Source organism: Carassius auratus, chromosome 22 (genome assembly GCF_003368295.1).
Source record: "Carassius auratus strain Wakin chromosome 22, ASM336829v1, whole genome shotgun sequence".
Taxonomy (NCBI): domain Eukaryota; kingdom Metazoa; phylum Chordata; class Actinopteri; order Cypriniformes; family Cyprinidae; genus Carassius; species Carassius auratus.
In genome coordinates this window covers 17788659-17815285 of record NC_039264.1, presented here as the reverse complement: position 1 = coordinate 17815285, position 26627 = coordinate 17788659, and the positions used below count along the sequence as shown (strand labels likewise).

The window sequence follows — 26627 nt, the reverse complement described above, 5'->3', positions numbered from 1 at the left end:
AACTTGATTCAAAATGGTGTACAATTGTTTAATTCTGTTATCCTGGTATCGCGGACTCACTCTCGTTTCATACAAAGGCAACTGCTGCCATTTTGTTATGATTATTTTGTACGCTATAACTGATTATAAGAGAACTAACAAAATGGTAAGGTTTTAAAAACATTTTCATCTTAATTCTTTTATTGCCTTAATTATTTTGTGGTGAAATTTTGTGTAATAAGTGGTTTGCCTTCACCATTTCCCTTAAATGTCAGTTTAGTTTAAAAAACGGCTTGTATACAAAATGTCAGTCATCATTGTCCACAGCTTGTTAGATTGCTAGAGAAATCAAGTCCAGAGAAGAGCATTTCGCAACATAGAGCATATACTCATTATATCTTGCTTTATCTGTTAGTGATGTCTTTATAATTTAATCTATGTTTAAATAAATACATTATGAAACAAGTTATCACAGCCACTGTGTAAATGAACATATTGCAACAACAAATTTTATAATTTAAAAATTAGCATCTCAGGGACCACACTCCAGTGGTTTGAGTCTTACCTCTCAGATAGGACCTTCAAAGTTTCTTGGAGAGGTGAGTGTACAGGTCACAGCATCTAACTACTGGAGTGCCTCAGGGCTCAGTTCTTGGACCACTTCTCTTTTCTGTCTACATGGCATCATTAGGTTCTGTCATTCAGAAACATGGCTTTTCATACCACTGCTATGCTGATGACACTCAGCTCTACCTCTCATTCCATCCTGATGATCCGACAGTAGCTATTCGCATCTCAGCTTGTCTAACTGACATTTCTTCCTGGATGATGGACCATCACCTTCAACTCAACCTTGCCAAGACAGAACTGCTTGTGATTCCAGCAAACCCATCGTTTAGTTAGGCACATCAACCATAACTCCTTCAAAAACAGCTAGAAGCCTTGGAGTTATGATTGATGATGAGTTGACTTTCTCAGACCACATTGCTAAAACTGTCCGATACTGCTGATTTGCTTTATTCAACATCAATAAGATCAAGCCCTTTCTTTCAGAACATGCTGCACAACTCCTTGTTCAAGATCTTGTTCTGTCCAGGCTGGACTATTGCAATGCCCTCTTAGCAGGTCTTCCAGCCAATTCTATCAAACCTTTACATTTAATTCAGAACGAATTCAAAGAATACACGTCACACCTCTGTATATCAATTTGCATTGGCTTCCAATAGCTGCTCACATAAAATTCAAGACCTCCCCAACTTCCATCTTTATTTGACCCTCTAACTCTAGCACTCTCTATTCTAATTCTATTCGTATATATATATATATATATATATATATATATATATATATATATATATATATATATATATAAACTTGTCCCTTTTAGACTTGCACTCTATTAATTTACTAACTGCTTGTTTTCTTAAAAAAAAAACACACTAGCCTTTCTAATCTTTTTGTATTGTGTTTGTTTACTTTTTATTTAGTATACAATTAACTAAAGAAAAAGGCCTCTAACACTAGCTTACTCTATTCTTTGTCTATTTGATCTGTTTTCTTTTTATTATGTAATAAACAAAAATTGCTACGTGTAGCTTGTTAAGCTAACTGAGACGTGTTATAGCACTTGCTCTTTTGTTGATTTTGATTGCTTCCATTGTCCTCATTTGTAATTCACTTTGGTTAAAAGCGTCTTCTAAAAGACTAAATGTAAATGTAAATTTAAAAACTGCATTGTGTGTTTAAAAAAACATGCACATTGGCATTCTGAAAATTGGCATTCTGTGGCGGCCAATCAGAAGCAGCCACAGCCCCTCAGGGTTTCACTGCACTGCCAGAGTTATGTTCCACCCCGCATTTCAATCTAATCACCTTCACTGCCAGAACATCCAGCCACTCAACAATCTTCGACTGCCTACATGAAGCTGAACGAACTCCGAAATACTGGTGTTACATGGTACTAGGCCAGCACACAGAAGCCATTCACAGTTACATGTGTTTATGAAGGCAGACCCAATGTGACCTTTTTGGCACATTTGGCCAAAGGGAAAGTCTGGCAGGAAGCCATTCATATAATTATCATGAGCTCAGCTCAGACTGTTATACTCAGTCAGTGGTCAGCTGCAAATAAACCCAGAAATCAACTGTTTGTAGATTAACATTGGTTTAAGTCTTTGAATTCGTAAGTGGATTTTTGACACCGATTTGAGATCTGGTCTGAATCTGACAGTTGAATGGTTTACACGGATGACAGGATCATCGTGAGTTTCACTGCTTTCATTCTCACGATCGGCGCTGATGATAATTAATCGGTTCTCAAGCACTCTGTGGATCTCTGTGGTGCTTACACTATAATACTCCTCCTATGGTGCGTAAATTGCAGTGTAAACACAGACCCTCGTCTCTGACCCTGCACTCATGTGGGATGAGCGCCTCTCACACTTGCTGCTGTCAATCAAATCCGGCCACCCCACTGTAAAAAAACTCCCTTTACACATCCTACCGCGCTGTAGCTTATATTACCATCATGAAAACTTCATTTGACATGCTTTTTAGGCTATTTTCGATTGTGTTATACATGCAGGTATAAAAATGCATTTCCTGTAGAATAAAAAAACAAATTTACGTACATTTTTATCTCATATCTAATGTGTATATATATATATATATATATATATATTTAGCACCAGTAGGTGGCATTAGTGAGCACAGCAGGGGCCAGAATGGAGCTGAACACACATGAACTCAACTGTTATTCACAAATTTTTTACATATATTTCATCTATACACTGTTGATGTTTTTCAAATGTTTTATACGCAATATATAATAATCTACGTGTCCTCTCTCAGTTTGTCCAGCGTAAAGCCTGTCCCGGACGTGTCGTGCACATCTGTAACCTCCCGGAGGGCAGCTGCACGGAGAATGACGTCATTAACTTAGGGCTTCCCTTCGGCAAAGTGACCAACTACATCCTCATGCGCTCGACGCATCAGGTAAGAGATTTCCGCTCTGAAATGAAGATAGCAATGACATATCGTACAGTTTGTCGCAAATAAAATGCTAGCGCTAGGCTGAGTACTGCAAGCACTTTTATTTCCTTTATCTTCGTACGTTTAAACCCTGACACCGATGATGTCTCCATCAGCCCGATTCGTTAATCAAATCTGACTTTTTGATTGGTCCAGACTGGATCAAATTCTAGGTTCAGTGCCAAGTTTAACATGTGCCTAAAATGCCTGGCATTGAATTTATCTTGTAACTGTCTCGAAGATTTATTACACAATTAAAAAGAATATCTGTTCGGATCACATCTGACACATTTTATGTTTCGTGCATGATTTAACGTTTTTATCTTCGGCGTTAGGCTTTTCTGGAAATGGCATACGTGGAGGCGGCGCAGGCCATGGTGCAGTACTACCAGCTGCAGCCGGCCTCCATCAACGGACACAAGCTACTGATCCGCATGTCCAAGAGATACCAGGAGCTGCAGCTGAAGGTATGAAGCTCATCTGGGCTCATCCTGATCATGGGATTCCAACAAAAACAGCTCAGTGTTTTCCTTTCTGATCCAGAAACCAGGTAAAGATGTTGATTCTATAATCCAGGACATCACTTCCCAGAGAGGACGAGACGAGATGCAGGAGATTGACAGGTGAGGCCAGGACACATTCGTATTGAGATTTGTTGGGTCATTTTTTTTTTTTTTTATTCTGGATCTACTAATTTATTTTACGATAAAAAAAAATGCCAATTCATATTAATAATGAAATAAATACAACTCTTCTATCATTGAAGAATGATTTGAATTTCTAGTTAGTTTAAAATCGAAATTCTAAACTAAAAATTTTGGTTTTGGTCTGAAATGTCAGGGTGATTCGAGTAGATTGTTATAATTTTTTACTAAAATATTATTATTATTATCATTTATAATTTTATATATATTTTTTATATATATAATATAATGTTTTATATGTGCTGGCAATCTAAGTCACGTGGTGTGACCAACATGCAGAAGGGAAAAACATTAAAAAGGAAATGAGATCATAGAAATGTACCTGGTTGACCTTAAAGAGCACAATTCTAAGAACTTTGCCATGTGTTTTAAATGTAGTTTTTGTACATATTTGTCCTTTTCTTTATCATTGTCTCAACCCTGCTGCTGTGTTGTGCAGGTATTTGCCGGAGCGTGCCAGATCGCGCAGTCCAGTCAGTCGTTCTCTGAGTCCACGCTCACACAGTCCAAGCTTCACTTCCTGTAGCTCCGCCCACAGTCCATCGGGGCCATCCTGTCGGCCTGACTGGAGCAATGGCATGGGGCCCCGACGGACCTCTTGGGACTGGACATCCCATTCCCGATGCGACGAGGACCCCCGCGAAAGAGACGACTGGAGGAACGACGAGGAAGAGAAGCCTAATGGATGGCTGTCTGAGCGCAGGAAACCCTACCTTAAAACTGGGGACCGGATCAGTCCACGTATGGGCCCCGGGGACGAGCGAGGCAGGGACTGGTACCCCCGCGGAAGCCCTCTGGGTTCATCCTTCTCCTCCTATCACTCCACAGACGACTTCTACAAGAAAGACTCGCTGTACAAGACTGATAAACAGAGCAGGCCACAACATCAGAGACATGAGGGGAAAACAAAGAGAAGGGAAGGGGGCGACTACCACAGACCCAGACACTCAGAGTCAGACGTGACGGACGACACACACTCCAACCGGACAGCTGAAGACAGAGGACGCAGCAAGAGGCCGAGCCGGAGACAAGAGAAAGAGGAGAAGGAGTCCGAAAACCAGGCATGTCCTGTTTCAGTTCAGTAGGGTTCATTTGAAAAACAACTGTAATACTGTTTCAATTGAGTCACAAAATGTGAAATTATACACCGAATGTTAAGAATATGAAACATCTAAATGTAAAATATATGACCATTCAGTTGTGCTTTATAGACAATATTTTAAAAGCACAGTTTTTTGTTTGTTTGTTTGTTTGTTTTTTGTATTATAGAAGGAAGAACATAGAGTCAAAGAAAGATCAACGTCTCCTCATAACAGCAAACCTGTAAAGTCTACAAAGTGTGACAAAGATGGTGACAGTGAGGTAAACATGTTAATTCATTCATCTACCAAGCTGCGTTACGACATTTAGAAAATATATAGTAAAAACACCAATGTTGTGAAATATTACAACTTAAAATAACTAATTCCTAAATGTATTCCTGTGAAGCAAGGCTGAATTTTCTGCATCATTACTCCAGTCTTCAGCATCATAGTTGTGCTGCTTAGGGTGACCACCGCACAGAGGTTGAAGCCCAATTCATGCATCCCACAAATTGAGACTGTGTCATGCATTATCAATACTTGCTCAACAAAAGTTGATTGCTCTATATCCTCGAGCCCCAGACAGCCAAACGAACATTACTTGACAGTTCATCACGTTACTGCGAGAGCGGGAGCGAGCGAGTTTGAATGAGAGAGAGTCTTTATTATTTCTGTTTTAACGTTTTTCCTACATTGTTTATATAAAAATATGTTACGCAGGCAATAACTCAGTTTAATATTTGACTAATTTACTAAGGTGGCATCATTGTTATCTTACAAAAATGATGATAATTTGGTGGATAATTTAAATTTTTCCATTAATAACAGGTAGTGTATTCTGATGTAAAATTAACAGTCGCCTGAGGACGCTCAACAACCATCTTATCTGAGCTCAAAACGCTGCTTGAGCAAGTGTCAAGATACTAAAAGTTATAAATACATAATTATGAACGTTTATGTGTGTTTATTTTTGTTCTCAGTACGTTATTTTAATAGCATTTAATGATTATGAACATAAAAGCATTACAATTTTTCTTTATTATATCCCATCGATGAAACCACAAAGCTGACGCGGGAGGTATGTGTAACTGCAATATAAAGTAATTTTGAGTATTATTGCTATTAGTATTATTTTCTAAAATTAGGGAACATGTAATATAAAAGTACACATGGCAATGTTTTTGCAACAGCTCCAAGTCTCAAGCGCAGTGTAGGCTATACGTCACTGTCCGAATCCGTTCACTTATTTGTTCACTCCTTCCTGATATAGTGAACTCAACTGCCGTGCACTATATAGGGATTAGTGAATGAGTGAATTCCCTTCCCTTGAGTTGTGATGTAAGACTTTTTTTGTGATGTAAGTGCCTGTGGTGTTGAGCAACTACAATGCATTTTAATCCTATAATTTTATATTATAATTTATTTAAAGTGAATAAATTGTAATGAAAAATAAACAAAATAGCTAAAGTAAATCGTAAGTGGAAGTGCATCTGTCAATTCTGTCATGAGCATACATCAGCAGTTACACATGTTTAGGGGAATAGGGCATTATTAATATACCATGTAAGGTGGTATGTGCTAGAAATGGGTAAGCCACTATCAGTGAGTCTGCCCATGGGGTGGGGGCACCACCGCGCAAGGTGTCCCACATTGTCCCTCTAGAAACATACCCCTTGTCCCCCCTTGGGCTTATTAGCAGGTGGTCACCCTAGTACTGCTTCATATATTTGTGGAAACCTTGATCATTTTTTTTCAGGATTCTTGTAACATATGTGACCATGAACCTCAAAACTAGTCAAAAGGGTAACGGTGTTTTAGGATCAGACAATATTTGACTGAGATACAACTATTTGAAAATCTGGAATCTGAGGGTGCAAAAAATAAAAAATAAATAAAAATAAAAATCTAAATACTGAGAAAATCGCCTTTAAAGTTGTTCAAATGAAGTTCTTAGCAAAGAAATTTACAAATTATCTTTATAGAAAATAATCCTTACCTAATATCCCAATGATTTTTGTCATAAAAGAAAAATCTATAATTTTACCCAATACGGTGTTTTTTTTTGGCTATTGCTATAAATATACCCCAGTGACTTAAGACTGGTTTTGTGCTCCAGGGTCACATATTATAAATGTCTTTACTGTCACTTTTGATCAATTAAATCCATCTTTGCTGAATAAAAGTGTTAACTTCTCATGTTTTCTTGTTTTTAGGGACTGGAAAGTGTAGATGATGGAGAGGAGGAGAGCTGGTATCCTAAAAGCATGGAGGAACTGGTGACCGTAGATGAAGTCGGAGAAGAGGACGACTCTATAGTTGAACCTGATCTACCTGATCTTCACGAGGAGGACCAGAGAGTCGAGCCCAGTCAGTCGACCACAGACAGCCCTAAACCAAATCCAAAGACCCCAGCAGAAGGCGAAGAGACCACGGTGGACGCTCCTACCCTTCCACTGTTGGATCTGGTCCCAGAAGAAAGCTCTGGAGGTGCTCAGTCCAGCCCCGGAGAGAGACCATCTGCCCCAGAGCAACCAGTCTGTCAACTCAGCTGCATCCCATCCCAGGAGTTGAAGAGCGCTTTGGAGGAGACCTGCTCCTCCACTCATCTAGACACACACATCGACACCACCACAGCAGCCGACCCCCTAAACAACAGCAGCTCATGTGAAAGTGGGAAACTGAAGGACTTGAGTAATGATGAGAGAAAGACAGCAGAGATGGACCACAAGGAGCCATGTCTCAAACAGGAGAGTCAGAAGAAAGGTACTCACAATGAATGTCTATAATGACCCAGTCCCAGCTAATGAAAATATGTTGATAATGTTTCCATTAAGTTATAAAACTGTCATTTTTGAATGTTCTCTGAAACTTCTAAAACATCTACATTCTGTTTGTTCAATTTGCAAACATTACGGGAACGTTACTTTTGAATGTTTCCTGAACATTCTAAAATGGCAACATTTAAAATATTTTTCCTGAATGATGCATAAATAAAGTTTCTCAGCTAACGTTTTAAGAACATTATTAAAGACCAGGGCCCTTATTCACACAACATCTTAAAGCTAAAAGTAGCTCATAACTCACCGATTTAAGAGAAAACCTTAAAAATAATGGCAGTGTCAGTCCTAAGTTTAGGACATTTTTGTTCTAAGACTATTTCACAAAGTGTTTTAGCGCTAAAATTAGTAACTTAGACTAAATCTGAACTATCCTAAAATGGCTATTGCCAGCAATCTGCCTCGGAATGTAAGCATTTTAGAAACATCTGACGATAATGAGCTTTTAAAGAGATATCGGCTTTGGTTTGGAAGTTATCCCGACTTTAAATTTTTAATTATATCCTTAATATATAGCTGTTCTCGAGTCCAGTTTGGTTTTCTTTCATGTTTGCATGTCTTACTATATCAGCCATGATTATTCTACTTATTCTACTATGATATTCTACTTTGTGAATATGGGCCCAGGTAACTTTGATGCTGGAAAAAGTCTTAACTTTGACAGAACCTTACCAGAGCGATAGCCAGTGTTCTAGACATTGCGTGTTAGCTGGGGAGTTTGGGAGTGTTACTTCTTCATACTAATACCATTGTAGTTCTCAGTTCCTCATAGAGGTCTAAAAAAGTCACTTACCATTGATTGGCGAATTTTTGCATGTGTAATCCTGTCATTTCAATAGGAATCCACATTGGGAATTATATTGTGAGGGTGAAGGATTTCCCCATGCAGATTTATAATCAGAATTGGTCACATAAATTCCCCACTTAGACCAACAGAAAGATAAAGCTTGGTTTATGAGTGACTTTTGTGTGAGCTGTACATCATACATACATGCTTGACTGACAATAGACCATAGACGTTCAGTTTGAGTTGACTGAGCAAGTTTTCTTTTCATTTAATTGCTTAAACAGTTATAAACAAAATGGCAACATGTATGTATGTATGCACGGTTTAATATAAAGGGCTGAAAGCCAATCACACAGAGTACCTTTTTTTATTTAAATATTGTGGTGTAGTGGAATGGGAAAAAACCTGCCATAAATTTAGAGACATGTTTTTTTTGTTTTGTTTTTTGTTTTGACGTTAACAAGATCTTCTCCGCATTGATAAACCTGCCATATCACAATACTAAAATTTGAATGTAAAAACGTTGGATTGTGGATTTTTATCTTAAATTCGCAAAATATTCTGAATGCTAATACTTATTTGAAAGCTCTAGCTCTCACTGTTCATTTTTCCATGCAAAAAACATGTGTACTCAGACGAAATTAAAAAATTAGCCAACACCACCTAACAAGACGAAACAGCATTTTTTGCATTAATAATATTTTTTTTTTTTTTGCATCTGCAACAATTTTTTGATGCAGCCCTACTAATATTTTTTAATGAGCCAAGCAGTAATGTAACTTACCTTGATTAAACTTTGACTTGAAAAGCTTTGACATTTTTATAATAAACTCTTTCTGTATGTGTGTGTTTTGAGACTTTTGCCTGACCCATTAGAAAAGTAAAAGTTTTTGAGAATAATTTGCCTATGAATCAGACTGTTTGCGATATGTTTATTTTTTTGCATGCCGGAAACAATGGTGTACATTTAAAAGTGTCCTAAAAAATTAACTAATGCCACTTCACAAGATAATTCACAGTCCTGTTAATATTTGTTTTAATGAGCCAAGCAAAAATGTACTAAAACTTGATTAAATTTGCAAAGCTTTTGTGGAAAAGATTTGACATTTTGTTAATAATGTTTTTTGTGTGTGTGTGTGTTTTGTGACACAAAGATAGGTAGATAATGTCAGAATTTTTAGGTTAAAGTAAATTATCTGCGGAAGCTTAATTGAACTAATGTTTTCAAGGTAAAAAACTATTTTGACAGTATTTTTTTTTACCTAGAAAACTTAGATGTTGTGTTTAAAATCTACTTGCCTCAAACACCTTACTCAAATCAGTGCTACACAACGAAGACTAAAGCATTTCATTACACCTATTTCATCTATTCCAGATATTCCTGACTCATTACCGGCATCTTCACCTCAGGCAACAGACATCTTTGCTGTGTCACCCTCTCAGGAGCAGGAGAAAGCCATCAGTGAACACAGCATACCGTTAGGTACGTCCACCAGAAGTCAAAGGGGTCAAACCAAATGCCACAAGTGTTATTTGGTCAGGAAGAAGAAAGCATGAGCAATAGTAATAGCGACGCTTCGCAGCGAGAGCAGCACTAATGAACGGCTCTGGCTGTGATGTGGGCTCTCAGTGGGTGACTGAAGCCTTTAAGGCCAGCTGATGTCAGTGGAGCATTTGTCATCCTGCTGAGTGAGGTGTGAATTGCACCCTCGAGGCCCAGGCTTGTGTACTCATTACCACACAGCTAACGCACTAGATTCCCTCATAGAAGAGCTGACTTTACACCCCTGCACACACTCACAGAGCCGTATATGTGAAATGTGCCTCAGAAAGAAGTGTGGGTATATGGTGTAGTTCTGATTTCCGGCTTGTTTTGTTGTTTTTGGCAGGTGTGGAGTTCATCGTGCCAAGGACGGGGTTTTATTGCAACCTGTGTGGTTTGTTTTACACCAGCGAACAAACAGCCAAGACGTCACACTGTCGCAGTACAATTCACTACAGGAACCTACAGGTTATAAATATGAACACACACTCTTCCTTTCTCTTTTTACACAAATCTTTTGCTTAACCTTTTCTGTGCAAAGTTATATGACAACCGATGACAACACAACAACAACATAAACCCAAAAGCGACTGATTGATGATGCAAAGAGTTCTAATAATACGCACGTTTTAACATAAGAATTTATAAAATGAAATTATAGGTTTCAAATTTCTGAATTTCATATTATACTTGTGTGTGAGAAATAGACTGGACTGATTTTTCGTCAGTGGCAAAAACGCTTTTGTTTGCATGCTACATCCACACCCATAGGTGTCAGTATGAAGTCCAAAACTACTAGTGAAACATGCCAGTGAAACATAAAACTTTATAGCACCTATACATAACCCGTGTGATACCATTGGACCATTTTTTCAAACAAACTTTGTTAGATGTGGCATGTAAGATCTATCCTAAGTATTCTTAAGAAAGAAGATAATTCATTATGGTATCAAATGTTGGTTGGTGTCCGAGTGAAGCAATACTTCCTGATCAGAATTACGACCCATTTATGAAACTTTTTACTACCTCGGACATCATTTGCTAGTGGGAACACTTTTCATTGATGGTCATTGGTTGAACTTGGTTCATTTCTGGCTGTTCATTTGGCGTAAGCTCTACTTAAGAAACTAATCTGACAACAGTAGATTAAGGCTAGAAACATGATGAATGCAAATTAATCAAACTTTCAAGCGCAACATACGGGAAAAGTTACACTACATGTTAGCTAACTACATGGAAGTTATATAAGTCATTCGAATCAGTGAATCAGTGAAATCACTTAACTGCTGCTTAAAATCTCTTCTCAAATAAACGGATTCACTAAAACGAATCAGACTTTACAAAGGTATGTGTGAGATTAGCTGTATTACTGATGAGTTAACTACACTGAAGTTACTTACAGGACTTGAATCAGTGTACTGTTTCTTGAAATCTTTTCCTAAATGAACTGATTCACTAAAATGAATCAGACTTTCCAACAGTACATCTGTGATTAGCTGCACTTACAGGTTAGCTAACTACATGGAAGTTATATAAGTGATTCGAATCAGTGAATCAGTGAATTGTTTCTTAAAAGCTCTTTTCAAACAAACTGATTCACTTAAATGAATCAGACTTTACAACAGTACATCTGTGATTAGCTGCACTTACACGTTAGCTAACTACATTGAAGAGACATAAGTGATTCAAATCAGTGAATCAGTGAATTGTTTCTTAAAAGCTCTTTGCAAACAAACTGATTCACTTAAATGAATCAGACTTTACAACAGTACATATAAGATTAGCTACATTACTGGCTAGCTAACTGCACTGAAGCAACTTAAAGGACTTGAATCGGTAAATTGTTTCTTAAAATCTCTTTCAAAACAAACTGATACACTAAAATAAATCAGACTTTCTAGCAGTAGATATGGGATCAGCTATATTACTGACTAGCAAACTACAGTGATGCTATGGGACTCAAATTGGTAAATTGTTTCTCAAAATATCTTAAAAAATTAACTGATTCACTAACATAAATCAAACTTTCAAGAAATATAGATGAGATAAGATACACTATACTAATTAGCAAACTACATGGAAGGTACTTAAGTGACATGAATCAGTGAATCAGTAAATTGTAAATCTTCCCAAACAAAGCAGTACATATAAGATTAGCTACATCACTGGCTAGCTAACTGCACTGAAGCTACTTAAGGGACTTGAATCAGTGAATTGTTTCTTAAAAGCTCTTTTCAAACAAACTGATTCACTTAAAAGAATCAGACTTTACAACAGTACATATAAGATTAGCTACATTGCTGGCTAGCTAACTGCACTGAAGCTACTTAAAAGACCTGAATCAGTGAATTGTCTCTTAAAATCTCTTTCAAAACAAACTGATACACTAAAAACAAATCTGACTTTCTATCAATAGATATCGGATCAGCTATATTGCTGACTAGCTAACAACAGTGATGCTATTTAATGGACTCAAATTGGTAAATTGTCTCAAAATATCTTTAAAAAATGAACTGATTCACTAAAATAAATCAAATTTTCAAGTAGTATAGATGAGATAATATACCCTATACTAATTAGCTAATTACATGAAAGGTACTTAAGTGACATGAATCAGTGAATCAGTAAATTGTAAATCTTAGTAAATCTTCCCAAACAAAGCAGTACAGATAAGATTAGCTACATCACTGGCTAGCTAACTGCACTGAAGCTACTTAAGGGACTTGAATCAGTGAATTGTTTCTTAAAATCTCTTCCTAAGTAAACAGATTCACTAAAATGAATCAGACTTTCCAACAGCCCATCTGAAATTAGCTACACTTACAGATTAGCTAACTACATATAAGCTTGTTAAGTGATTTAAATCACTTAAAACTCTTTCCTAAAATCTCTTCTGAAAAAAAAAAACTTAAATGAATCAGACTTTTCAATAGTACATATGATATTGTGAACATTAATGACTAGCTTACTACATTAAAACTACTAAAGTGACTCGAATCAGTGAATTATTTCTTAAATCATTTCTTAAATTAACTTACAAGCTAAAATGAATCACATATTCAAGTGGTACCTAATATTAGTTAAGCAACATGAAAAGTGAAATTCAACGATGTGAATTTGGCCAAGCTACACTGCTACTTGTTGGAAATAGTAGCTTGTTACTGAAATTATTTAGTTACTCCTCACCACTCCAGTGACTGCAATGTAAGATTGACTGATCTAAGACGCCCGGTCCTCAGGGTGGGATATAGTTTCTCATTATAACCCTTCAGAAACACACACATATAGACAGACGAACACACTTTCCAACACAACATGGTAGAGGCGGCACGGAGCCGGACGTTCCCCGTCATCACAGTCAGACCACAACCAGTTGTCACGTCTCTCAGACTAGAGCGGTCGGCCAAAGAGCGTCACCTCATACTTCACTTCTCCGCCTAGAGGTCCGCCAGCTGTGTTGAGTTTACAAGAACTACAGTGAGAAGCTGACAGCTGAATTTAACACCAGAAGAGCAAGACAGGTGAAACCGAGACAGATAGAGAGACTGTAAACACTACAGGAAACACCTGCTTTCCTCCCACATTTTGACCTTCTTCTGTTTCAACTCTCCTTGTTCCACTTGTAAACAAATATGCTCTTTGGAGAGATACAGAAAAAGCCAGCTATGAAATTAGACTTGGTCAGACTAAGTTGTCAGCCATTTTATCCACTAGTAGACATTGTCACGGGAAAATTATTAAACAAATGGCTTTGAAAAGTATGTTTATGATGGAGTTAAGTCTCTAAGCCAAAAGAGTCGAGAAACACGCCATATCCAAATGTAGCATGGACTTACTTGAGTATAGCCGTCATAAAAGAGGGTGCCAAGTCAGCCATTTTAGTCAGAGAAACCAAACTGTTGCTCTTCAAGGCTTCGTGGCTGCTCCTATGCCTGTAATTTAGAAATAAACTGTTATTCGTGTAATTTAACGCAAGATTGTTTGTTTTTATAGAAGTATCTGTCGCAGCTGGCAGAGGAAAGTCTCTTGAACTTCCACACGGAGTCGCCAAACACTGAATGAAGCTCACGTGAGACTATCAGGACTGCACCACTGCTGGGATTACGCTGAGAGACACAAAACAAGGACGAAAGAGGACGGGACACAAGGAGAACCAGAGCAATTGGATCCTCTGTGTGTGCTCTAGTTCATAGCAATATGAATTGTACTAAAGTTTTCATGAGTTAAAAATACCAGCTTATTAAATGTCAGATACTTTAAAAGAGTAGTTCACAGAAAAATGTAAGTTCCAAATACTTATTACTTTTTGTTCTTTGAAATATATATATATATATATATATATATATATATATATATATATATATATATATATATTATTATTATTATTTTTTATTTTATTTTTTTTTTTACAGAGGAATTCAAGCATTTTGTGGTTACAAAATTTACAAAGCACCATAAAATTATCATAAAAGTAGTCCATGCAACAAGGTGCACTATATTAATTTAGTTTCATCATAGCCATGATTCGGCTAAAATAAGGGAAATAATCAGGGTTATTGTCGCAAACTAAAACCATAAATATGTTACTTGAAACAAATGTTAACTGGAAGAAAAAAAAAATATATATATATATATATATATATATATATATATATATATATATATATATATATATATATATATATATATATATATATATATATAAACCCTAAAACTGAAATTTTATTTCAGCTGATTGCTAAGGCAACATTTCTTATTTTCATTTCATTAATTTACTAAAAGTACTAAAATAACTAAACCTAAAAATAATACATGAAAATGAACAAATAACAAATAAAAACTATATAGACATATAAAAAATAAACAAGAGCAAAACAAAAAGAATTACTAAAATGGACAAACAAAAATGAATAAAAATTCAATTGAATTCACAATATTAACAAAAACCTAGTAATATAACATTAGAAAGAATTAGTACAACATGGCTGTGATTTACTTAAAATGAGGAAAACAATTAACAAGACGTGCGAAATAATTCTTAATTCGTGACCACAGTATCTTTTTATCCAACATGTAATTTGTACTTGACAGCCCCAGTCTCCATTCACTTCCATTTTATGGAAAAGAGCAGCAGGAACGTTCTGCAAAATATCTTCATTTGTGTTCCACATAAAAAGTCAGTCATATAGGTTTAAAACACGAGAGACTACATGATGACAATTTTCAGTTTTCTTTCAACTCAGTGTGTCCTGTCCTTATTTGTTGGACAAAACGCAGTGTGTGTGTCCTCGTAGTCCAGCATGGAGTTTGTATTACACTGTGAAAACCCTGTCTCAGAATGTGAAATGCACTGGTAAGTGTTGTGTTTACAGCATCTGCATCTGCCTCATTCATACTCTACTAAAGCTTGCATACATGTTGAATTCTCTCTGTGGTGGACAAATATAAACTTCACCTCAGAAGTGCCTAATTTACCCTTTTTTTTTTTCATTTGAAGAGATGTGAAATTATCCTCAGGCTAATACTTGTGAATACTCTGTTGATGCTCTTTAAATTATTAGATATTGTCATTCATCAGGTCTTCAATCTGTTTCATGCTTGAAATATACACTTTTTCAAAGTGCCTTATAATGTATTAAAAGCCCCAAATCCTTTCAAATCAACTGAACACAATGTAAAGCTTCTTCTGTATAATGTCTGCCATTCTGTTTTGCTTTTGATTTTCATCATTGCTGTACACAATGCTCAGACTTTATGGATACTTGAACTGGACCATGTTTATTTATCTAATATCCAATTTATATAAAGCTGAGTGTGTGTTTTAGTGCTAGTATATTATTGGAATGGACTTTTTCTCCTGCCGTTTTATATTCTGTTAATAATAGCACTCAATTTTATGGAAGAAAAATATGTATAAATCATTTGGGTTGCATTGATGCAAACATTAAATAAACATTTTGGAAAATAATGTTGCTTGATGTTTATGTGAAACGAACGATTAAAGAAAGTGTCCCATTATGGCCATGAATGACATGTCTAGGCCTGCCCTGTACGTTACGAAATACCTTCGCAAGTTTTTTTTAACCATCATCTTTTTTATAAACTGGGTCAGATTAATAATATAGCAAGAGAAAGGGACTTCATCCTCACCCATGCGCAATCTGTTACATAATGACTTCACTTTTGTTCTAGCGTCCATCGCGGAGCGGCGGAAAGTCACGATCTTTACCGAAGACCTCGTAGAAAATACGAGAAAAAGAGGCTTCATCGAACTCAATTTTCATTGGTCATTTTGTCGTCCGCCTCTATTATTCTAACCAATCAGAGAGCTCGCAGGACAGCATTACGCTATCGAGTTGCTGGGCAGAGAACACAAAATCAACATCAACGGAGAGTCTGCTCGAACTTGGACAGCGAGAATAAAGCAGGTTAGTAGGATGTGTTCTTCATCGACTGGTCGTTGTTTTAAAGCAACTTATTTTGTGATATTTAAGACTTCAGGAGGGTTTATTTTAGACGCCGTGTCAAATAAGGAAGAAAACTGCGTTTGTTCGTTGCTAGTCGCGAGGCTTTGTTTATGTTTATATTGAGCTTGTGCACTTGCGCGTGCAAATAACGCCATATATTGAATGCGTGTTCCACATCAATTATTAAATATTAATAGCAATTAACATTAAAAATATGAGTTTTTCTTAGCCAAAACACTTTAATTTGCAGACTGCAGGTCTTCTATCTGTATGGTAATGCGATTCATTCATTGTATCAGGCTTGTGTTGAAGCCAAATGGACGCTGCTGATTGGAGAAGCTGCTTGTTCTCAAATTTTCAATCATTTTTGCTTCGCAAAGACATATTAACGTTAATATTTCTGCATCCTAGGTACGAAGGCACATTTTATACGCTGTAAAACTTCATTTCCTAACTATGGCAACTGACTGTGAGGCATGGCTGAATGCAAACCCTGTTGGTAAGTTCAAGTTTATTTTTATCACGATATTTAGTGCTCTTATCTATATCACAGTAAATGTTTTTAGGTCAGTGTTTCAGTACTGTTTGCCCTCATGTCTGGTATACGATATGAAAAGTCTTGCACAATTTTGCAAGTTCAAGACTATCACTTGTTATTAACACTCACCATTGGGAAGGAAAATAAAAAACGAGGTGCCAAAACTTTTGCCCCAGTGCTAATGCTGTTTTTTAGTGCATATGTAGTCTCAAACTACAAGTTTGATTGCGTATTCACATGTAAATGGTTCCAAACACTCTCGTCATCCACAGAAGCTGGAGATCTCAGCGATTCCTTCCCCTCCGGGGATGAGGACAACACCTTCACTGGAAACGTTAATAACGAGATTAACGGAAACTGGATCTCGGCCCCCACCAGCACCATCAACGAGGCAAGACTCAAGGCCAAGGTGAAGAGACGTCTGAGGAAGAACTCCTCCAAGGACTCGGGCCGGGGCGACTCGCTGAGCGATAACGGTGATGTGGTCCGCTCTGTGGTGCCACCCACCAGCCCTAAGGGCAAACTGCTAAACCGGAGGTCGAGGATGGGCAAGGGACGAGGCCTGCCCAAGAAAGGTATCAGTGCTGTTCGATTCCTTAACCTAGAACTATAGGGGCTTTCACGTCGGAGAAACCTTTTCACAGTTCCTAGAACTCCTACTGGTGGAAGATCCCACTTTTTGGTGCGTTCACACCACAGGAACTAGAAATGGTTTTAGTTCTAAGAACTCAGGGACTATAGGAAAGTTCTATAGGAACTACCAGTGACGCTAATGCATGCTGATTGGCCAAACATTGGCGTACAAAACACTGGCTACCGATCATTTTTAAAAAGCACAATATTTACTACATGAACATGGAAAACAGCGATAATGGCGACCTGTGGTCTGCAGCATTGTGTTCTTTTCATTCGATTGCTTTCGTGATAGTTAGTGTTCCCTATAGAATGTCAACTATAACTATATTAGGGTCCACACCAACGGACGATACCGTTCTGTTTATTATAAGGATTATATTTGGTTGCAAGTGTTTTTAATCATTCATTAGCTTGAAAAAAAAATCTGAATATCATTCCAACTATATTGTTCCCCTGTATCATTATCGTTTTGTTGTGGTTTGGAGTTATTTATTCTTGTAGATAGATTTAGAATGGTTATTAAAACTTTACAGTTATCATTAAGTTTACTGCTACTGGCATGAACAGCCCCTTTAGCCTGATCTTTTCGGTTTGGCATTTGGATATTTTGACTCCGTTGAACTTGGAATGCACATAAATGTCAATAAATTTGAATTTGGAGTCCTGGAATTCTGAAAGTTCCGGAAGTCCTGTAAATGTGGGATTCGTTTATATGAGTTCAGAGCACATAAAGTGTTGGCTCGGTTCTTTTCCAGCATCTGCGGTTTCATTTGAGCCAATTACATGGTTAACAAACATTTGAGCGATTCTTCACACAAGTGGACTGACGCACTTCAGTAACCAAACTCCACCCCCATTCACACACACGCTCATAACAGACGGGCGCTCCCATTCATTCAGTTGTTGTTTCGCCCAGTGATGGTCCGTTGTTGAGGGTTCATTACCCCTGAGTGCAACAGACCTGAATTGATTTGGAAAAGTCTTGGCTTGCAGAAATGGCCTACATGCGGTCTGCGTCACGTACACTATATGTATGCTGACTAAGCTTTCAAAAAAAACCATTTTGGCTCTACTCTCTTTGTGTCTAATGGTGATCGTTTAATCACCTAGATGAGATTTGAAGTGTTTAAGTTGTGACCTTTTCACCTCCCCCATAACCCACAAGATGACTTCATGGCACACTTCTGTTTTCAATTCCCTCAGCGATGGCATATTGGGCCCTGTTTGTGTGTGTTATGTAATTGCTGGTTTAGTCAGCCTGAAGGGCAGGGCTAGAGTTCCTGTTAGATTTTTTTTTGACCAGAAGCCTCAAGATGCAGACGTTGCAGTAAAATGCCGTCGGTTTAGAAGTGTCATGTGTATGGGTGAATACTCCACTTCATCCATTGAGGCCTAAAAAAGTGGATAACAGCATATTGACAATCGTCTTTGGAGGCTTCGTGGTTCAGGCTGAGCAGAGACCAGTCGTGTTTTGTTAAAGCTATTCATGTGTTTTGTGTCCATAGGTGGGGCAGGGGGTAAAGGTGTATGGGGGTCACCTGGGGAGGTTTATGGTGAAGATGAAGTTGACGTTAAAGACCCCAATTACGATGCGGAGCAGGTAAGAGCCACAAAGGATGCTTGCTTATGTTTTTTTTTTTTTTTTTTTTTAAGGAATAGTTCACCCTAAAATTAATATTTTCAGAAAATGTACTCACTCTCAGACCATGCAAGATGTAGAGGAGTTTGTTGCTCCATCAGAACTGATGTGGAGAAAAGTAGCATTCCATCACTTGCTCATCAATGGATGCTCTGCAGTGAATGGGTGCTGTCAGAATGAGAGTCTAAACAGCTGATATTGACAATAATCCACAAGTAATCCACAGCACTCCAGTCCATCAGTTATCATCATAAGATGCACTTTTGTAAGAAACAAATCCATCATTAAAGCATTTTAAATTTAAATAGTTGCTTCTGTCCAAAATATGGGTCCATTATCCATATTAATGCTTCTTCCAGTGGAGAAAGTTCAGATCCCCTGTTGTCCTTTCACATTCAAATCAACCTACATATTTGTTAAGAGATGTTTTAAACCGTTTCGCTTGTAAACAGTTCTTGATCTGTGCAGATTTCGCTCCAGATTCAGGCGAGACAACTTTTTCATTGGAGAAAACACTATGTATAGCGGACTTAGATGGAAGCAATGTTTTTTTGTTGGTTTTTTAGGTAATGGCATAATTATTGCTTTGTTTCTTACAAATGTGCAGCTTTTCGCTTCACAAGATGGTGTAGATTACTTGTGGCTTATTGTGATGTTTTTATCAGCTGTTTGGAGTCTGATTCTGACGGCACCCATTCACTGCAGAGCATCCATTGATGAGCAAGTGATGTAATGCTACATTTCTCCAAATCTGCGTGTCCACTTTAACCACGATACTGGCAGACAATCCTTCAAACTTTGTGTTTCTCCAGGAGAACTGCGTATATGAGACGCTCGTCCTCCCTCTGGACGACGAGACGTTTGAGAAGACGCTCACTCCTATCGTTCAAGAGTACTTCGAGCACGGAGATGCTAATGAAGTGGCGGTGAGATTTATTACTGTGTTGTTGAATGAGGAGACGGCTTTTGCCCTTTCCTCATATCTAATCAGTGCCGTGTAGTCCTGTGCGCTAATGAGTAACAAACCCGAACATCTGGCTCTGTTCCTTCAGGAGTTGCTTGCTGAGCTGAACCTGGGCAGCATGCGCAGCGACGTGCCCATGCTAGCCATATCACTAGCGCTGGAGGCCAAAGCCAGCCACCGGGAGCTGACGTCACGACTGCTCAGCGAGCTCTGCGGGTGTGTGCTCACAGCGGGCGACGTGGAGGCCTCCTTCCACAAACTGCTGAAAGAGCTGCCCGACCTGGTGCTGGACACACCTGGAGCTCCACAGGTGACCTGCTACAGCGACACATACTCACTACCAGTCCATTAACTACAATACCTCAAACATTGTATATGCTTTAATTAAAAGTTAATTTATATTTCAGCAACATGAATGAAGTTTAATATGGATTATTCACAATTGTTTGTATGATATTTAATCATGAGGCGCTGTAGTTGAGGTGCAGGTTGAACTCGTGCACAGTTTGAAGCTGCATGTTTTCTTTGCTAAAAGCGTGTTTGGTAAGCTGCGGTTGACAATGAAAGCTGTGTGGTCGGGGCGCGTCTGGTGGTGCAGAAGAGACTTTCAGCTGTTTCCTTTGGCTTGCTTTTGTCTGTGTGTGCAGAATGCTGGCTCAGCGCTGGGCCTCAAACACACAGTCTGCTGTACAAACACCAGAGCCAGTGTCGCTCCCGCAGCAGGATTTGGCAAACGCAGCCCTTTCCTGCCCTTAAAAATCAATACAGGCTTAATACAAAGCCTAGATGTGCCAAAACAGCACGTGAACAAATATTGCCCCCCGACTGCATGAATGTGAGCTGATATGTGTTCCTGCATTACCTCAGTTAAGCAAAAATAATATGCCATGGAGAATCACAGAAAGTGACCGCATTCCAGAACATTGTTGCGGCATCTCTCAAGCAAAAAAAATAAACACAGCTACCTTGGAGAACGCAGTGAAAACTCCTCTTCTCGTGTCTGCCCTAGACCCTCGGCACAAACATCTCCGGTTTCTCGATGAAAACATGAGAGAAGTAAGAAAAAAAAAAACTTTTTTTGAACATTGTCAGAACATTTTCCTTGATTCGAGTGGTGCTGATGCAGCCGCTGCCACTGACGATGAAGAGGATGCAATGTCCACTCGTTGGAAAAGACTAAGCCAGTTCTTCAGCAATGATTACAGAGAGTCCAGCCGAGACAAGTGGCAACAGTTCTTGCTGGAGCCATGTATTCCACCAGATGAGGATCCCATTCAGTGGCGAAACGAAAACACGAACCACTTCACAGAACTTATTCGCTTAGCACACCGTTATTTGTGAGTCCCGCAAAACGTTTGTGCCGTCAGAGCGCGTTTTCTCCGCGGCCGGCCTTGTTGTTAACAGACTAAGGAGCCGACTTTCCCCCGATCATGTTTACATGCCTGTATTTCTTAACAAGAACATGTACAACAATAGGAAAAAAAGCAAAAAATATTTGCTGACAGTTTCAAAGTTAAGTGTAAGCTACATTCTCTACAATAGCCTAACGGTCTTTACGTTTTTCTTTGTTCATTTTTTTTTGCTTTGAATCTGTACTTTTTTTGTTTGCACGCATTGTTAAAGGTTTTCAGCTACAAAACACGATGTGTAATGTTCAAGCTTATTGTGTGTAAGCTTGTTCAAAAATGACAGAAACAATAAATGTTGCTGAAAAATAACGTCTGTCTCAGTAAACTTAATTTACATAAACGAATATTAGTTTTTTGTAAGCTCAAAATTATTCGAATGTGATATTTGCGGAAAACGCCCCTAAAAACCACACTGCACGAACAACTTTTAATAACAAAGAGCAGCTTATAAAAAAAAAAGCAAATAGACCCACAACAGTCAACCAGAGTTGAATTACAATAAACAACCATCCATATATATATATATATCAAAATTTAAAAAGCAATAGGTCTAAATAAAAACAACTTCTTTCCAAAGACAAAAGACGCACAGGTACTTTCGTGCCACTCGCGACATCTGGGGAAAACACCAGGCAGCATTTTTCCATGAATGAAGTGGGTCCTCGTCTCCTTGAGTAACTGGCTCCAAACAGTAGGCTGTTATTTCAGCTCCGACTCGGTCCTCTACGTTGCCGATGCCGAAAGGACCTGCCATTGCATCTGCTTTGTTTTTTTTCGTGAGGGCACAATTTGCAAATAGCCTCGTCAGAGACCAGGTCACTCGGTGCAGAACTCGCCATCTTTCCCCCTCTCTCTGTTTCTCCTCGTCTCGCGATGGCAACCGCGCATGCGCATTTCAGGCATTAAATACATTATATTTAATCCTTGTCTTCTATATAAGTGCTCTTTTTTTTATTGACGGTATGACGGTATTGAAACTGATACCGTTGCTATTTTTAGATCCCGCGGTATACCATATTACCGTATTACCGCCCAAGCCATATATATATATATATATAAATAATAATAAAATTGATTTGAAGATGCACCTAGATTGAAGTTAATCAATCATTTGTAAATATTTTAATATTATAAATACAATACTTAATATTGGAAATTTTTTGTTGTTTATTTTTCCTCCTGTGAACGCGGTAGGTTTCTGTGGCAGTGTTTGAGCTGAAAGCTCTCAGAAAGAGTGATCCTTAGCTGGAAATGTCTCCCTTTTGTCTTCCAGATGCTCGGTCAGTTCATCGCTCGAGCCGTCGCAGACAGCATCCTCCCAAAAAGCTTCATAGATGGCTACAAAGGACGAGTAGATTGTGAATACGCCAGGTACTGAGTGTTTTCCTCTCAGCGGGTCTCGTTCTGTGTTTTGACGGCATGTTTGACGTGGGTTTGTGTGGTTTGATCAGAGCGGCTCTGGATCGCGCCGCTGTGCTGCTGAGGATGAGTCGATGGACCGGCCTGCGCATCGACAGCCTCTGGGGCTCGGGCGGCGGCCAGAGACCTGTCAATCAACTGATCAAAGAGGCAAGGACACGCCCATTCACCACCTACGACCTCACATAACATCCTTTGTCCACGAGCTGGAGATTTTACAGCACATTCATTCAGCCTCTGACTGCAGATTGTGTAATTCTGTTGTTGCAGGTGAACCTGCTGCTGAAGGAGTTTCTGTTGTCAGGAGACACGGTGGAAGCCGAGCGCTGCCTGAGAGAACTGGAAGTCCCACACTTCCATCATGAGTTCGTTTATGAGGTAATAACAGCAGCAAAATGGGGATTTAAGAGCAAAGTTTGTGCCTGATTGTTAACGGTTTGCTCTTCAACATCTTCAGGCGGTTATCATGGTTCTGGAGTCTAAAGGCGACAGGACGCTTCAGATGATCCTGCAGCTCCTGAAGTCTCTGTGCGCCTCCACGGTCATCACTGTGGACCAGCTGAGACGGGTATGACGCCACCTGCTGGTCAGTGTGGATCCCCGCAGCTGTGGAAGCACGTCTAAAGTGAATGCTGTCCTCTTGCAGGGCTTTGAGAGGGTGTATGTGGACATGGCAGATCTCAGTATTGACGTGCCGTGTGCGTATTCGCTCCTGGAGCAGTTCGTGGAGCAGAGCTTTAACGCCGGGGTCATCGATAAAAAACTCCGAGACCTCTGTCCTTGTCGGTGAGTGGGGCGTATTTTCAAATTACTATAATAATATTTACACTTATTATAATTATTATATAGAAATATATATTTAGGGAAAGTAGTAAGGTATAAAATTAGATGCACTGTTATTACCGCATCAAAATAATTTATGTACCTGAATAGTTTTCACTGTTGTCTTTTATGAATAGTAATATTTATTATTATTGTTGTTGTTGTTGTTCGTAAACAAAAATTCTGTACAAATATATCAATGTAGTAATGTTATATAATAAATATTTTATAAATAAGTATTTGTCATGTAGTCAACTTAACTTACTAATTGTTTTTATTATTATATTTATTATGAAAAGTAGTAGTAATTTCTTATTATATACTATAATATTAAAAACTATAAAAAAAAATAAAAGAAATTGTCATTACCAAAATAAACAAACTGTTTTTATTGTGGTTTCTTTTATGAACAGTCAAATATAAACAAATTATTATTATATACAACTATAATAAAAATAGTAATAAAAGTGACACATCAAAATTATTTGATTTGTCATTACCCAAATAACCTCGTTGTCATATGGCATATTTATTATGAAATGTACTCCTATTTAAACATTACACAACTATAATAATAAATATTAGTACAAATAAATATAATCAAATATTTTGTATATTATATTTATCAAAATTATTTTTGTCATGTACCCAAATTGTTTTCATTGTTGTCATATTATAGACATTTATTAGTATTATTTGTTTATTAATATAATACAGATAGAGAAAATGGCTTTAAAAATGTCATGTTGCACATTAAGTTATAAAAAAACATTTTCTAATTATGAATGGTAGTAATGTATAAACATTTGATATTATTATTATTATTATTATTATTACAGGATATTATTATACTGTGTGTGTGTGTGAGATAATATTGTCATGTACTAGGGCTGCCTCCTAATAGTCGACTAGAATAGGCTTAGTCGATCAAAACTGTCACTTAGTCGTAGAAAAAAAAAAATATATAAATATATATATCCACAGGTGAGGTTTGTGGCAGACAGATCGTTACCGGCTGGTCTTCGGTAATGCAGTACATCAGACAGGACATCTGAATACTCGCCTAACATTCATCAACCTCATATATGGCTCATCTGAAATATAGAAGTATAAGCAAACATTACATGACCGCTCAATCTAATGTTAACCAGGAGAAATGTGCACTGTTCAAGTGTGTGTGCAGGACAGGTAACGGCTCCGGTGCGCTCACTTGCTCTTAAAATACTCAATAAAATTAACAACAAAACGTGCTTTTGTAAAATAAAGAAAGCAAACAGGATGCACTTTCTGCGGTCTCCGTGAACTTGAGCGCCAAACTCCATGTATGTCTCTACCTCACAGACTTTAAAAATGTATCTATAGAGAGTGAAATGTCTACTTTCAAATAAAAAACACATTCTCAGATTATGTAATCCTTATGAAACGTGTATACAGGCGCATCACGACTGCGGAGATGACAAGTCGGAATCACAGAGCTAAACTCTGAAGCTGAAAACAAAGGAAGCACTAGTTTATCAAATTATTCAAGTGTTAATGCAGCCTCCTTACTGTTTTTTCTTACATATATAATCATTCCTCCTGCCGATGTGCTGTGGCAAGCTTTCTGCGTGTCCTTGAGCGCTTTATTAGGCTATGTATGCGATTAAAGGCTCATTATAATGATTTATAAATAAACATGCGACTAGTCGACTAATGCTTCAGATGAACGACTAGTCGAGGGCAGTCCTATCTTGTACCCAAATGATTGTACTAGTGTTTGTTTTCTTTTGTTCAGGGGCCGTAAGAGGTTCATCAGTGAAGGAGACGGAGGGCGTCTCAAACTCTCCAGCTACTGAGTTCAGGAGTCCCAACCATTTCTGTGGCAGCTGCTCCAGTCGGGACGCTCCCCGGAGCTTTGTATTGCTTTAAGTTGCTTGTATTTGTCATGAAGGTTTAAGTACTAAAACCATTCCTCCTGTCAGAACACAATCGGACCGCAGGGCCAGGCACTTTCAGTCTGAAGGAGACGTAATCCCTGATCCTTCTGATGTGACTTGTATAAGCTAATAAGTGCCACACTTAAGACTTAGTCATTCCATGTTTGTATTCCTGAGTTCACTGCCGCTCCTGTTCTCCAGTCAGCAGTGTTTGTAGAGACTTGCAGATCTGTGTACATAGCTTTATACGTGCAAGTTCAGAGCTCTTTCTCCCGCTGGGCTGCTTTTGTATACTGTTCTTGTTTTCCTTTATTTCCTCTTTGACTTCTCAAAGATGTCATTTCTGACGGTCACTGACGAAAAGGACAGACCTGAGTAACGCACAGAAAGCTGGGATCATTTCACAGAACATTTATTTTTATATTTCAGTAGACCGGTGGATGTGGAGTGTACCCCTGACCTACTTGCTCTTTGTTTAAATTGGTTGATGAATAAATAATAAAAAGTTATTGTCATCACTGATTTACTGTCAATGATGTGGGAGGATGTTCTTTATAAATATTGCAAATTGCAACAACAATGTACTTTAATACAAAAATTATATTTTTATATATATTATTATTTATCTTTAGGAGTGAAATATGACTTGGGCATTTCCTGAAACTCACAGGACCAGACTTTTTTTAATAATTAGTGATCAAACACTAAGGTGGGTGGATGATAGATGTGATTACAAATGGAACAAAACATTAAAATGCATGAATTTTTGATTCAATATTTACTTAATTTTCAGTATGTATTGACAACAGTACATTTTAATAATCCATAATCTAGAAATGGTGAAATATCAGGGTT

General features: G+C 38.0%; 2 protein-coding genes across 3 annotated transcripts in view; both read left to right on the top strand.

The window, feature by feature from the left end:
- rbm20 (RNA binding motif protein 20) overlaps positions 1-14272 on the top strand; it is a 58228-nt gene extending 43956 nt beyond the window's left edge. For both annotated transcript variants that reach the window (XM_026197999.1, XM_026198000.1), the window contains exons 6-14: positions 2830-2973; positions 3345-3476; positions 3553-3632; positions 4153-4774; positions 4983-5075; positions 7009-7558; positions 9795-9902; positions 10309-10430; positions 13956-14272. In XM_026197999.1, coding sequence (XP_026053784.1) covers positions 2830-2973; positions 3345-3476; positions 3553-3632; positions 4153-4774; positions 4983-5075; positions 7009-7558; positions 9795-9902; positions 10309-10430; positions 13956-14024 — 1920 coding nt within the window. In that variant the 3' untranslated portion in view covers positions 14025-14272. The remainder of the gene's footprint in view (positions 1-2829; positions 2974-3344; positions 3477-3552; positions 3633-4152; positions 4775-4982; positions 5076-7008; positions 7559-9794; positions 9903-10308; positions 10431-13955) is intronic.
- A 1996-nt stretch (positions 14273-16268) lies between these two features.
- On the top strand, positions 16269-26305 carry pdcd4b (programmed cell death 4b). Its single transcript, XM_026198006.1, has 12 exons — positions 16269-16390; positions 16841-16928; positions 17240-17542; positions 19109-19203; positions 20055-20168; positions 20295-20516; positions 22889-22986; positions 23067-23184; positions 23305-23412; positions 23492-23602; positions 23681-23820; positions 25631-26305. Exons 2-12 carry the CDS (start codon positions 16886-16888, stop codon positions 25689-25691), a joined length of 1413 nt encoding a protein of 470 aa, XP_026053791.1. The 5' UTR covers positions 16269-16390; positions 16841-16885; the 3' UTR covers positions 25692-26305.
- The last annotated feature ends 322 nt before the right edge of the window (positions 26306-26627 follow it).

Coding starts and splice junctions, on each gene's coding strand:
- pdcd4b (XM_026198006.1), top strand. CDS start 16,886: ATGGCAACTGACTGTGAGGCATGGCTGAATGCAAACCCTGTTG. Junction 16,929..17,239: donor GCTGAATGCAAACCCTGTTG/GTAAGTTCAAGT, acceptor CGTCATCCACAG/AAGCTGGAGATCTCAGCGAT. Junction 19,204..20,054: donor CCAATTACGATGCGGAGCAG/GTAAGAGCCACA, acceptor GTGTTTCTCCAG/GAGAACTGCGTATATGAGAC.